The sequence below is a fragment of the Anabrus simplex genome, chromosome 1 (assembly GCF_040414725.1).
Source record: "Anabrus simplex isolate iqAnaSimp1 chromosome 1, ASM4041472v1, whole genome shotgun sequence".
Lineage (NCBI taxonomy): Eukaryota > Metazoa > Arthropoda > Insecta > Orthoptera > Tettigoniidae > Anabrus > Anabrus simplex.
This window is the reverse complement of record NC_090265.1, coordinates 141,931,340-141,945,225: the sequence shown is the minus strand read 5'-3', so window position 1 is coordinate 141,945,225 and position 13,886 is coordinate 141,931,340. Positions and strand designations below refer to the sequence as shown.

General features: G+C 39.0%; 1 protein-coding gene across 7 annotated transcripts in view; it reads left to right on the top strand.

Annotated features, from left to right (window-relative positions):
* The window catches only part of LOC136884987 (klaroid protein), a 184,206-nt gene that overhangs the window by 91,182 nt on the left and 79,138 nt on the right, over positions 1-13,886 (top strand). For all 7 annotated transcript variants that reach the window (XR_011019001.1, XM_068230421.1, XM_068230419.1 and 4 more), the window contains one exon: positions 7,430-7,678. Coding sequence is in view for 6 of the 7 variants with exons in the window: in XM_068230421.1 (XP_068086522.1) it covers positions 7,430-7,678 (249 nt within the window). In the remaining variant the exon portion in view is untranslated. The remainder of the gene's footprint in view (positions 1-7,429; positions 7,679-13,886) is intronic.

The following is a 13,886-nucleotide window of genomic DNA, read 5'->3' as shown; positions in this document are numbered from 1 at the left end:
AATTATAATAGGAAATTATTTATTGTCCACCTATTCAATACTATCCACCTTTAGGTGGTTACAGTTTCAAATAATTATATCTCTTTATGGGACATGTTTCGCTCACTTAATGAGCATTCTCATCCTTAACTTAACCTTAAAATTATGACCTTGATCTTGATCAGTAGTGAACATATTAAAAAATCAATTGTTAATATTAAAATTACATCACAGTCTCTAAAACTAATTTACATTACATCTAAAAAACAACATTAAACACTTCTTAAAAATGTGATAACTTAAGTGATTAAAATTATCACATTGTCAATCCAAAGCCTTGTGTCTGAAACTAATTAAAAATCTTTGTCTTACAGACAGTAGTAAGCTTTTTATAATCTCAAACAGCTCCAAGGTACACTCCAATCTTATGGAAACGAAACTGAATACAAAACTTATATGGCATAGTGTTTCATACGATATGTGTATTAAAATAGAGTGTAATCATGATGAATTGTGAATACACTAGAAAGCATACAAGACACAACAGGCAGAATGCAGAATTTGTGCAGAAGCCAAAAGTAAGACCCAGTTGAAATTGCTGTCAAATTTATTTTCAATGTAGATACTGGCAGACACATTAACAACTCTGGACCAGTAGGACATACCTAACATCTTGAATAACAAATCCCACAATCAGTTTAACTTAGTCGAAGGTCAAGCACAAAGCTTTATACTTCATAAACTGCGTAACATAACCTATTATCTATATTGAAAACAAATTTGACAGCAACTTCAACCGGGTCCTACCTTTGGCTTCTGCACAAATTCTGCGTTCTGCCTGTTGTGTTTTAAGGCAGTATGATTACTAGTGTATTTACAATATTCATCATGATTACACTCTTATTTTAATACATATATCTCAGATTCACTACATCATATAAGTTTCGTATTCAGTTTCGTTTCCATAAGATTGGAGTTTACCTTGGAGCCGTTTGAGATTATAAAAAGCTTACTATTGTCTGTAAGACAAAGATCTATTATTAGTTTCAGACACAAGGCTTTGGATTGACAATGTGATCATTTTAATCACTCAAGTTATCACATTTTTAAGAAGTGTTTAATGTTGACTTTTAGATTTAATGTAAATTAGTTTCAGAGACTACGATGTAATTTTAATACTGACAATTTTTTTTTTTTTTTATGTTCACTATTGATCAAGGACATAATTTTAAGGTTAAGTTAGGCTGAGGATGCTCATTAAGTGAGCAAAACATTTCCCATGAAGAGATATAACTGTATGAAACTGTAACCACCTAAAGGTGGATAATATTGAATAGGTAGACAATAAATAATTTCCTATTATAATTGTTTTTAATACCAGTATTCAATACAGATTAACCATGAGAATAATGACCTGTAACATACCACTTAATTGAGCAGCTCGTCTCCTCCCTCCCAAGTCTTCCCAGCCCAAACTTTGCAACATTTGTGTAACGCTACTCTTTTGTCGGAAATCACCCAGAACAAATCAAGCTGCTTTTCTTTGGATTTTACCAGTTCTTGAATCAAGTAATCCTGGTGAGGGTCCCATACACTGGAACCATACTCTAGATGGGGTCTTACCAGAGACTTGCATGGGGCCAATGACCTTCGAAGTAGGGCCCCTTAAAACAACAAGTAAGCGAGACTTGCATGCCCTCTCCTTTACACCCTTACTCATCATCATCTTTATTTCCCATTTCCAGCTTCCCTGGTCAGGTTGTGAATCAAGGACCTCCATCGCTGCCTGTCTCTCCACCACTCTTCTTCTTTTTCAAGTAGATCCTCTGGTTTTCCTCCGCTCTTCTTTATGCACTCCCACACTGAAACTGTCCAGCTCTTTCGGGGCCTTCCTCGTGGTCTCTTTCCTGTTAACTTCTTTGAAAACTTTTCTTTGGCACTCTCTCTACTCCCATTCTCATCATATGCCCATACCACTTTAGCTTTGTTGTTTCTATCCTCTCTTGAAGGTTTCAAGATTCCTGTCCTTTTCCTTCTCTTCATTTCTAATTCTATCCTTTCTAGTCTTGCCGTCGATACCTCTTAGGAATTTCATCTCCGCTGCCTGTATTCTACTCTCCTCTAGTTTTGTTGTAGTCCACGATCGAGCTGCATAGGTTCATAATAGTTTGAATACAATACTTTCTTACATTTCTTCGGGACATCTTGGTTCCGCAAAATACCCCTTACACTCTGGTAGAAGCGGTTTGCTTATTGTATTCTTTTCCCAATTTCCTCAGTTATCTTTCCATCTTCTGTGATCACACCTCCCAAGTTTGAAACTTTTAACCACTTCCAGAATTTTACCATTCAGTTTTATCTTTCCTCTTCCTTCCTTCCTTCCTTCCTTCCTTCCTTCCTTCCTTCCTTCCTTCCTTCCCCTTTCATCACTATTGTTTTATTTTTCTCTGTGATTACTTTCATCCCGAATTTTTCTGTCTCTTGATTCCATACATCTACTTGATTTTGCACTTCTGTTTCATCCTCACCCCATATCACTATATCATCTGCAAACAACATGGCTTTTGTTGCCTGTCCTCCAAATCTCTGTTTGAAATTCTTATGAATTTCATCCATGACAAGGATAAATAGTATGGGGGATAGTACACTTCCCTGTTGGAGACCAGTTTCAACTTTAAACCATTTTGTTTCTCCTATACTAGTCTTCATACTACTAACACAATTTTTATACATAGCTTTTATCATTTGCACTTCCACTCTGTTAACTTGTTTTTTCTTAATGTGTCCCATATTAGCTGTCTGGGCACACTGTCATAAGGTTTCTCAATGTCAATAAATGTCATCACTATGTCTTTTCCAAACTCCCATCTTTTATCCATCATATGTCTTAATGTAAAGAACAGGTCAAACATTGATCTGTCTTTCCTAAAACCATACTGTTCTTCTTTCTAGCTTCCTTCTCAGTCTTCCTTTCAATACTCTCTCAAATATCTTAGCTACATAGGCAATAAGCATGATCCCTCTAATAACCCCAGCCTTTGTGGGTGGGGTTAACTTCCAATAAGTAACGAGGGGAACCTAACCCCTACAGAGCATGTCCCCAGGTGGCGGAGAGGGCCTCCCTACAGTACATAGGGATGGTTGAAATATGCAATACAACCTGGGGGCTTTAAAATACTGGGACATCCTCTCTCCAGTAGACTTAAATATGGAGGGTGCTTGACCTGGGTTATGGGTGAAGACCTCAACGGCATCTACGGCGGAGAAGATGGACTTCAGTACGGTGGAGATGACGGAAGGGGCAAACCCATAGCGTCTGTACTCCAGAGGAGCGACTACAAAAGGCGTCTGACTCCATGTTAGGGGCGGCCTAATTTGAACCTGGCAGAAGGTAATAAAATACCTTTGGGAGAGGCAAACCCATTGTACAAACAGCCTAAGAAAAGAGTGTGAGTGAATCGAGGCCTTTACATCCTTACTGAAAATGAAAACCTACAACCTGTTTTCCAGTCATTGACCGGGTCAGGGATGTAATGAATGAAGCAGATATAGGCTGTTAGTACGATGGGGTCGCCACTCCCAAAGTGATTATTAATGAATGATAGGTGCATTGAAATGATAATGGAGTGTGTTGCTGGAATGAGATGACAGGAAAAACCGGAGTACCCGGAGAAAAACCTGTCTCACCTCCGCTTTGTCTAGCACAAATCTCGCATGGAGTGACCGGGATTTGAACCACGGTATCCAGCGGTGAGAGGCCGACGCGCTGCCGTCTGAGCCATGGAGGCTTTTACATCCTTACTACAACCCCTAAATACCTTCATAACAATGTGCAGCGACCTGTACCCTTTATTTAAATTCCCATTTATGTGATTACGCCAATGAAAATCTTTCCTTATATTAACAACTAGGTACTTAAAATGATCCCCAAAAGGAAATTTCATCTCATCAATGCAGCAATTAAAACTTGTGAAACTCACAACCTGACTTTTAACCCCGTTTATCATTATACCATTGCCATCCATCTCACAACATTATTAAGGTCATTTTGCAGTTTCTCACAATCTTGTAACATATTTATTACTCTATATAGAATAACATCATCTGCAAAAAGCCTTGCGTCTCCGAAGACCTTAAAAATAGTTAGTGGGACATAAAACAAATAACATTATCAAAAAGCCTTACCTCTGATTCTACTTCATTACTCATCATCTATATATCTATATACAGTATATACAATAAAAGTTTTGTCTGTACGTTGCTCAGAATTTGAAAAGGATGGAATTTCTGCATCAGTCATGTCCACAGTAACAAGGAAATGTACTCTTTACTTTTCTGTGATTTCTGTCTGTCTGTCTGTCTGTCTGTCTGTCTGTCTGTCTGTCTGTCTGTCTGTCTGTCTGTCTGTCTGTCTGTCTGTCTGTCTGTCTGTCTGTCTGTCTGTACACGCATCACAAGAAAACAGCTGAAGAGAATTTAATGAAAATTGGTATGCAAATTCAAGGAATAAGTCGCTACAATCTAGGTCATAAATAATTTTATTCACGCTGACTGAAAAGGTAGTTTAGGGGAAGGCCTAAAATTTAATTCTTAAATATTTATGTTATTAATGGTCGTATCTTACCAAACATTGGTAGGTGAAGTCGGGGAATAAGTCACTACAATTCAGGCCATAAATAATTGTATTCATGCTGAGAAAAATGATACTTTAGGGGAAGGCCTAAAATGGAATTCTCAAATATGTATGTTAATTAGTGGTCCTATCTTAATGAAAATTGGTATGCATAGTTGAGAAATAAGTTCCTATAATCTAGGCCATAAATAATTGTATTCACGCTGAGTGAAATGGTAGTTTATGGGAAGGCCTAAAATTTAATTCCCAAATAAGTACATTATTAGTGGTCATATCAGTTAATACTACGTAACTAAAGCTATATACTGTTAAATTTCCAATCATTTATGTCTTATACATTGTTACCGTACCAACTTTGATCACAGAGATATTCTTGAATTTGGATTTTTGTTACTAACGCCCTAATATCACAGAGTTGAAAGAAAACTAAATGTGAAATCCTACAATATAGAAAGCTCATAAAATGTATCAACAATAACATTACATTGACCATCGTTTGTTGTGATGTGCTTTGTGTCTTCTGTTACCACTCATCTCCAATAGATAGGATTACTGCTGTGTACCAAGTATTTTTTTTTAATTTGCCGACACAGATAGATCTTATGGTGATGATGGGTTAGGAAAGGGCTAGGAGTGTGAAGGAAACAGCCTTGGCCTTAATTAAGGTACAGCCCCAGCATTTTCCTGGTTGTAAAAATGGGAAACTACGGAATACCATCTTCAGGGCTGCTGACAGTGGGTTCGAATCCACTATCTCCCGGATGCAAGTTCCCAGCTGTGTGCCCCTAACTACATGGCCAATTTGCCTGGTCGTACCGAGTGTAACAGTATTCCTGAATTGGCAGGAAATAGCTGGGGAGTTAGATAACATGCCATTCCTCTGGTTCATACATTTTCTGATGCTACTGGTACATAACACACTGTTTCATCGTAGCATTCGAGCTGTTCAATCCCTACTCTGAGGCATGGATTGGAATGAGTAGTGTGCATATTAAACGGAATAATGGCAGAGGAGCGTTCATGGCTGTCTGCTGCCTGTTCATTCCAGCTCTGGAACTTCGGACTGTTTGATCGGCACCATAGTACTATTTGTTAAAAGTGAGGAAATGTGCGGTTTATCATTTGATCGAGTATTTTATATGATAACATTGCTTTTAATCATTACTTTCCTGCTGACGTTTTTGTAATGACCTATGTTGACTTCAGTTAGGAAAGCCACAAAGTCAGTCTTTCTGAGAATCCCGTAGCGAAGCACGGGTACATCAGCTAGTTTATATATGTAAGAAAACATAAAGGTCCAATAATACTGCCGTGAGGATTTCCCCTCTTAATTATTACAGGGTCATATAAAGCTTTGCCTACTCTAATTCTCTGAGATATATTTTCTAGAAATATAGCCACCCATTCAGTCATTCTTTTGTCTAGTCCAGTTGCACTCATTTTTGTCAGTAGACTCCCATGATCTACCCTATCAAATGCCTTAGACAGTCTATTTGACCTTTGGAATCCAAGATATCTGCTATATCTTGCTAGAATCCTACAAGTTGAGCTTCAGTGGAATAACCTTTCCTAAACCTGAACTACCTTCTTTCTTGCACGAGTCTGTTATCTCCCTCGAGTGGGTGAGACATTAATACAGGCTCTGTAGGTCATTTACTCCATCCTGATTAAATGAATATGGTATTACATACACATATCGCAGCTTCTCCCACTCTCCTCCTCGACTCGTAGGTTTGCATAATAGTGCACAGGAATTCTGTCTTACCTTCCTTCAGATTAGAGTTCAGCAAGTCGGAGGTTTCTGAATGCATATTCTTCATGCTTCTCATAATTCCATCCTCCTCTCTAAGATGACATGCGTGTTACTGTAAACACAGTCAGGGCATTCCTTATCCAAGATCTTCACAAAATCTTCAAAGCATGTAGCTTCCAAGAGGGTCTCCTCTATATCTAGCACTCTGTCACTGAATTGCGCCTGTGTCCCAACATCACGGGTTATTTTCTTGCTAAAGGTAGAGCCCTGTTCCAAATCCCTCCTAATCCTTGGATCTTCATTCATATCAAATTGTTCCCTCTCCCACGAACGACTACAAATGATTTCTGCCATTTGTCCCATTTCTTTAATACCATTTTTTTATCTCTGCTTTGGTATTAGGAGTCATCTTAACTAATGCTAATAAGTCTTCACTATACTTGACTAACTTCTCAATTTCTAGTCGCATCCCCTCTAATCCTACTCTTTGGTATGTAGACTTTGTACTCTGTAGTTCCATGGTTAAGTCCAGCTCCTCATCCGACATAGTACCCATGGCCACCGCCCGCTTCACACCGCTAAGCTCTCCCGCTTGTGACAGGCCTTGGTTTTCTACATCTATTTCAACCTCTCTGAATTTGAGTAGTAGTAGTAGTAGTAGTGGTAGTTTGTTGTTTTGCTATTCATCTTGGGAGAAAACAATTAGAGGCAATAGTATTTGCAAAACCATGGACAAAAAGGGAAGCAAGGGCAAAGCAAGGACATTCATAAAGTGCACCTCAGGGTGTATGTTTGTACCACTTTGCAGAATAGAGGGTGGAGATTTTCAAGTTTGTTTTGTGTTTCTTAAATGGGACAAAATTTTGTTGGAAGAAGACATGCATTGTGAACGGGGTGATTGTTTTAAATTAAGACAAGTAGGATTACCAGTCCCAAGGTGTGAATGAGTAGAAATGAAAGTGAATAAATGGAGTGAGAGACTAAAATAAGAAGGATAGTATATTTTAATAATGTTTTAAAGCCTTTGTTCATATTACATTTCACATACTCTGACTTCATTTCAGCATCCAGGCGCTCAGCACAAGCAATAATGAGTATGGTCTCTGATCAAATTAGACATGAATTTGTGAAACAAGAAGCTAAACTTGCTGAAAAATTGTCAGAGCAGAAGAGAAACTGGGTGTTTCAAGTGGCAACTTTAAGTGACAACTCTAGTCTGAATTTCTCTCAAGTTCAAGACATAGTGAACAATGCCCTTAATACTTATGATGCTGATAAAACTGGAATGGTGGACTATGCTCTGGAATCTTCAGGTTACTGACTTTTTTACATTTTTTTGTTTTAATTAGAAATGGTTGTGTCAAATGCTATCTATCCTTTATGGATTAATTTGTGATGAGTGCTGTTCTACCATATTTACTTGCATTAATGTGCTTTTTTTTTTATTATTATGGGCAAAATATCTAGCTGTGTCAAATATCTGCATAATTCTGACATACAACAATTTATTTACTTAGAAAGGAAGATACATTAAATACAGTCGAAACAGTTTGCGACATTGCTCTTAACAACATATTGAATGTAATGATAAAATCTAACTGTCCCATCTAAATCCTATATAAACACTGTATTTAAAGAGTTGCTCATTATGACATATGTTATGAAACAACTTATTTTATCACATTTTCAGAAAAGTGTCGGCTATAATGTCCAATGTTGATTTTTGTTTGTTATGCATTTGGAGATTGGTAACAACAATGTAATGCTTATTTTTAAACTCTTGCTTTCAATAGATCATAGATTTTAAATCACTCTGTCTGTTAGTCAAGGCAAGCATTGCTGTGTAGATGTCACAAAACAAAAGGAAAGTGTTTAATATTAAAGAAAAGTCGCATGTAACATGGTGATTAGAAAATGGAGAAACAAATGTCAGTATTGCAAAGGAATGGGGTGTTTCACATTCTACAATTTATGCAATATTCAAGGACAGAGAGAAAATAGTCTCTTTTGGAACAAAATTCCTTAAAAATTCAAGCAGGCCAGATCATCTGAGCACAAAGAACACAAAGTTTTTTTTTTTTTGTTTAAGCAGCAAAGAACGAATGTGCCAGTCAGTGGACTTATCCTTCAAGTGAAAGCCAATGAATATGCTCATTGGATGGTAATCATAATTTGAATTGTTCTTCCTCTTGGATTCAAAGTTTCTGAACTCTCCATGATACTGTCAGCGGCAAAATTTGTGGTGAAGCTGCCAGTGTACTTGATGACAGACAAGTGGCGTAGAGGTGCGCGGCTGTGAACTTGCATCCGGGAGATAGTAGGTTCGAATCCCACTATCGGCAGCCCTGAAAATGGCTTTCCGTGGTTTCCCTTTTTCACACCAGGCAAATGCTGGGGCTGTACCTTAATTAAGGCCACGGCCGCTTCCTTCCAACTCCTAGGCTTTTCCTATCCCATCGTCGCCATAAGACCTACCTGTGTCGGTGCGACGTAAAGCCCCTAGCAAAAAAAAAAAAAAAAAAAAAAAACTTGGCCTGCTTTGTGGGAAGGTTTCAAGCCAAATGATGATGTATTCAAAGCAGATTAACCTAGCTTGTTTAACAATATGACCTCACATAAGACACTGGAATTTAAAGGTGAATAGTATCCGGGTGGGAAAATGTCTTAAGACAGAACCAAATGGAACCAAGCGGAATCAGCAGGCAAGACAAAGCAATATGATGCTATGAACATATTCTCACTGCTGGCTGGGCCAGGCTGAGCTGAATCGAACCAAGCTGAACGAATCAGCTTGTAGAAGTTTGATTTTATATGTCACAGGGCCAGCAAGCAATCTGTTGGATACAGTTCTCTTCTTTGCAAGCATTGTATTTGTGAAGTGATAATGAGTGTTGGAGAGGTAGATAACAAAACTTGCATAAACGCTGTACAGTTACGGCCTCCATTGTGGAACCAAACGGACACAAAATACCACAATCAGGACCTGAAAATTAGAATCTTGAAGATTTCCAATGGATGAAATTAAATTATGGTTTCCTTCTGGGAACTTAATTTTTAAAATAAAATTATTTACCATAGTGTCAGCATGAGCCTCTTCTCAGAATGTATAGCTTTGCAAAAATTAGTGTTCTGTTTAATAATTGACTGTAAAATATTAGTGAATGTTCTTGAAGTTATTCTGAAGTATCTCCAGATATGTTCATCATTTCATAGGTCGTCAGCAGAAGATAGAACTCCTCTAGGCTATCATGTTCAGTGTTTGTCATGTAACCAATATCACCTTCTTATTCCCCTACACTGCCAGAAACAAAAATTAGTACACATGGAAAGACGACATTGATTTTGATCCAATGACAGCACATGCCACCTGGAGGATAGTAGAAGTACTGATAATGGTTTCAACGTCGTCTACCAACAGATAGCGTAGTGAGATAGCTGCCAAAGCGCCATCTGTGTGTACCCTTTAATACGGAATGTTTACAGCCATAAGGCTCAGTGTGATGTAAACGTGTGAAGCAAACAGGCACCATGCCACGGAGATGCACTCGTGCTTCCTAAAGCCAACTGAGCGAATTTGACAGGGGTCAAATTGTGGCCTTCCGAGTGGCGCAGGATGGCCCTTTCGGAGAATTGCCACACAAATTGGACGTGCTGCATCAGTTGTGCAACGATGCTGGTTGCAATGGTCTCGTGAACTTTCTCACACCCGTAGACGAGGTTCTGGATATCCACGCAGCACAGACGTCCGCCAAGATCATTGTATTGTAAGGGCAGCAGTGGCAGATCATACAGCTACCACAGCACAGATAAGAGGGTTTGTGAGCCCAAAAGTGTCAACACGAACTGTTGCCAACCGGTTACTAGCAGTGGGACTACGGGCATGCCCACCTCTAGCCCATCTTCCACTCACGCTACATCATCGACGTGCACGTCTCGATTGGTGCCGTCAGAGGATCACTTGGAAGATGGAATGGCGGGCCGTGTTCTTCAGCGGTGAAAGCAGATTCTGCTTGCAGGCAAGTGATGGTCGTTTGCACGTACGACTTAGACCTGGTGAGCGCTGTCCTGTAGAGTGCATTTGTCCAAGACATACCGGCCCCACCCCAGGCCTTACGGTCTGGGGTACGATGAACTACAATTCTCGTTCACCTTTGGTGTTTGTGGAGGGAATGCTGACCTGTGCTCGGCACGTGCAGAATGTTGTAAGACCCGTTCTTTTGCCATTCTTGCAACAGGAAGGTGATGTGTTATTCCAACAGGATAATGCTCACCCACACACTGCTCATGAAACTCAACGTGTTCTGCAAGACGTGCAGCAACTTCCCTGGCCAGCACGATCTCCGGACTTGTCTCCCATCGGGGCACATGTGGGATATGATGGCCAGTCCCGGGTCAGAAGAATTAATCAAAGGCGATTCAAATCCCTGACCTGGCCACGAATCAAACCCGGGCCCTCTGAACCGAAGGCCTCAACGCTGACCATTCAGCCAATGAGTCGGACTAAATTCTGAATCATTATCGGCAGGGCCCGGATTTCAATGACATGTCATCTTTTAATTGGTGCATCATAGAAATTGCTAAGTTATATACAAATCCTGTTCATGGCCCCCAGATTACAGAAATGCGTAATTATTAAGTCATTTTTCATCATTTTTTGAAGTATTTGATTTTTAGGTCATTTTTTTTGCTTTTTGCATCATTATTTTGTCATTTTTAATTATTTTATTTTTCTTATTGGTTATTTTTAAATAATAATCCACATTTTACGCCATCAACCAACCAGTTCCCATATCTTGACGTACTTGAAGGTTTACACCAGGAAAGTGTGTTCACAGTGTGGCGTCAGCAGTGAGGTATTTCCTGCCAGTGTACTCTATTTCCTTGTTCCTTCAGGTCAGTTTTAGTTGTACAGTTTGTAGATGTCAGTTGTGTGTAACCATTTCGAGTGCGTGTTAAAATGCCAAAGGTAAAACCATCCAAGGCAGGTCATTTGAGACAAATTGTCTCTGAATTCGGGGAAGATACCTTTCCTACAGATGGTGAAATATTATTCTGTAAAGTGTGTGAAGTGAAAGTGGCAGCAGCAAAAAGATTCACTGTTCAACAGCACGTCAGTCGCGACAAACATGTGCGCGGTATTCAGAATATCAGCAGAAAGAAAAGTACTCAACAGTTACTCATGAAAAATGCATCATCAAGCAGAGGTACAAACTCAGCCTTTTTTAATGAACTGTGTGAAGTTTTTGTAACTATTCCTAAATTAAGGCAGTTCCTAGCACGGTATACAGGTCATTCCATTCCGGACGAATCTACGCTAAGGAAAAATTACATACCGCTCTGCTATGAAAAAACACTTCAAAGAATATGAGAAAGAACAAGCAGAAAGAAGATTTTTGTCTCAGTAGACGAAACTACTGATGTTGAAGGTCGTTACGTAGCTAATGTAATTGTAAGAACCATGGAAATAGATAATCCCGGAGAAATATTTTTGCTAACTCCTGAAGTCCTGGAATCTGTCAGTCATTCTACAATATGTCGAATGTTTGACAGGGCCATGGTTCTGCTGTGGCCTGACGGTGTGAGGTATGATGACGTTTTACTTTTCGTGACCGATGCCGCGCTTTATATAGTTAAAGCTGGTAAAGCTATCAAAGCTTTTTATTCAAGAATGGTGCATGTAACTTGTCTAGCTCATGCTTTCCACAGAGTGGCAGAAGATGTGAGGTAAAATTTTTCTGACATTGATAGACTTGTGTCGCAGGTAAAAAAGGTATTTATCAAGGCCCCATCGCGCAGGAAACTCTTTAAGTCACTAGATCCCGATATCCCACTACCTCTGCAGCCTTTAGTCACACGTTGGGGTACGTGGATCAATGCGTGCAAGTACTACAGCTACAACTTTTTAGCAGTGAAGGGAGTGATAAACTCTCTAGAAGCCCAAGACGCCCGGGCTATCGAAATCGCCCAAGAGATGTTTTCAGCTGACGATGTGCACGGTAAGTTGGCATACATTAAGGCAAATTTTAGCTCCCTGCCATCACCTATTACACAAATTCAGGAGAGAGGTGTGACAATTGAACACGTGACAGATTTGGTGAGAGCAACGCAGGAAGCTTTGGAAAATGTGCGTGGTGAAGTTGGCGAATCGGTATTTTGGAAACTAAAATCTTTTCTTGATAAAAACACAGGATACAAGGTTTTGTACTCAGTCGTCCGGGTACTCACCAGGGAAGATTTCAGTGTAGTGGATATTGAAGAAGAGCTGTCAACAAGTGATTTAGCACACTTCAAGTACGCACCCCTTGCATATGTGGATGTCGAAAGGAGCTTTTCGATGTACAAGAACGTTTTGGCCGACAATCGACGTTCTTTTACCTTCGATAATCTACGGATGGTCACAGTTATCTACTGCAACACGGTCTGAGGTAAATATTAAAACCTACATAATGTGGCATTATATATAGCTTTACAGTCAAATCTGCAACCAACGGCGATTACGATTATCTTTATAGGAACGTTGTTTTCATTTTCAGATCCTCTTTACGGAATATCTGGTGTCAGAAGATCTTCGTACTGGTACATTTCCTTTCTAAGGAAAACAGAGATTCTAAAACAAAGAACTGACATCTTGCTATGTAAAAATTAGAGAAAATATCAATTATCGATATTGTTCATATCTAGAAATGTATATAATTTAGTTTCAAACAATAAATACCTGGGATTTTTAGGTCATTTTTTTTTGTTCGTTTTAAGGACATTATTTGATAATTTTAAGGTCATTTTAAAGGTCATTTTTTAGCATTTTTAGGTCAACAAAATCCGGGCCCTGATTATCGGCTACAAAGTCACTGTCATCGTCTAAAGCATCTAAATAATCCAAAACATCGGAATTATTTAGCCTAGAATGGGAGAAACTTTTCTTTTAAATTAGGCCTACTCGTGGCATGGAAATCTAATAACACGAAATATTAAATTAAACTTCACTTGAGAACACCGATAAATGTTGAATATAAACAAAATATAATAAAACAATACACTACTATTAAAATGGAAACAATAAAACGAAGGAAAACACGTATTTTGAAGCTTAAAGCAGACTGTACTCGCAAGCAGCACACTTCCACTCGCCATGCGGTAAACATGAGCGGATTGATAACTTCATTTGTTCCAAACAGATCACCTTAGTGTCTCTGTCTCTCGAGAAAAGTGTAAACTAAACCCAAAAGCTAATATTGCTGTCTTTTCCTGACATCTGGGAGTCCATTAAGGTACTAATATAGCCATCCGAACACAGAGCCAATAGATCGGCTTGCTGAGTGTTTTAAGCAATACCACTTGAGCCGATAGATCAGCTCGCTGAGCGTATAAGAGTTAATAATGAGTTGATAATCTTTTGGCGTTCTTTGGCTCTTTGGCTCAGTGACAATCCTCATTACACAGGAAGATTATTTCTCCTATGAACTTCACTATCCAGCTTCAGTTTACCTTAAATCAGACATACTAATATCATGTGCTGCAGGG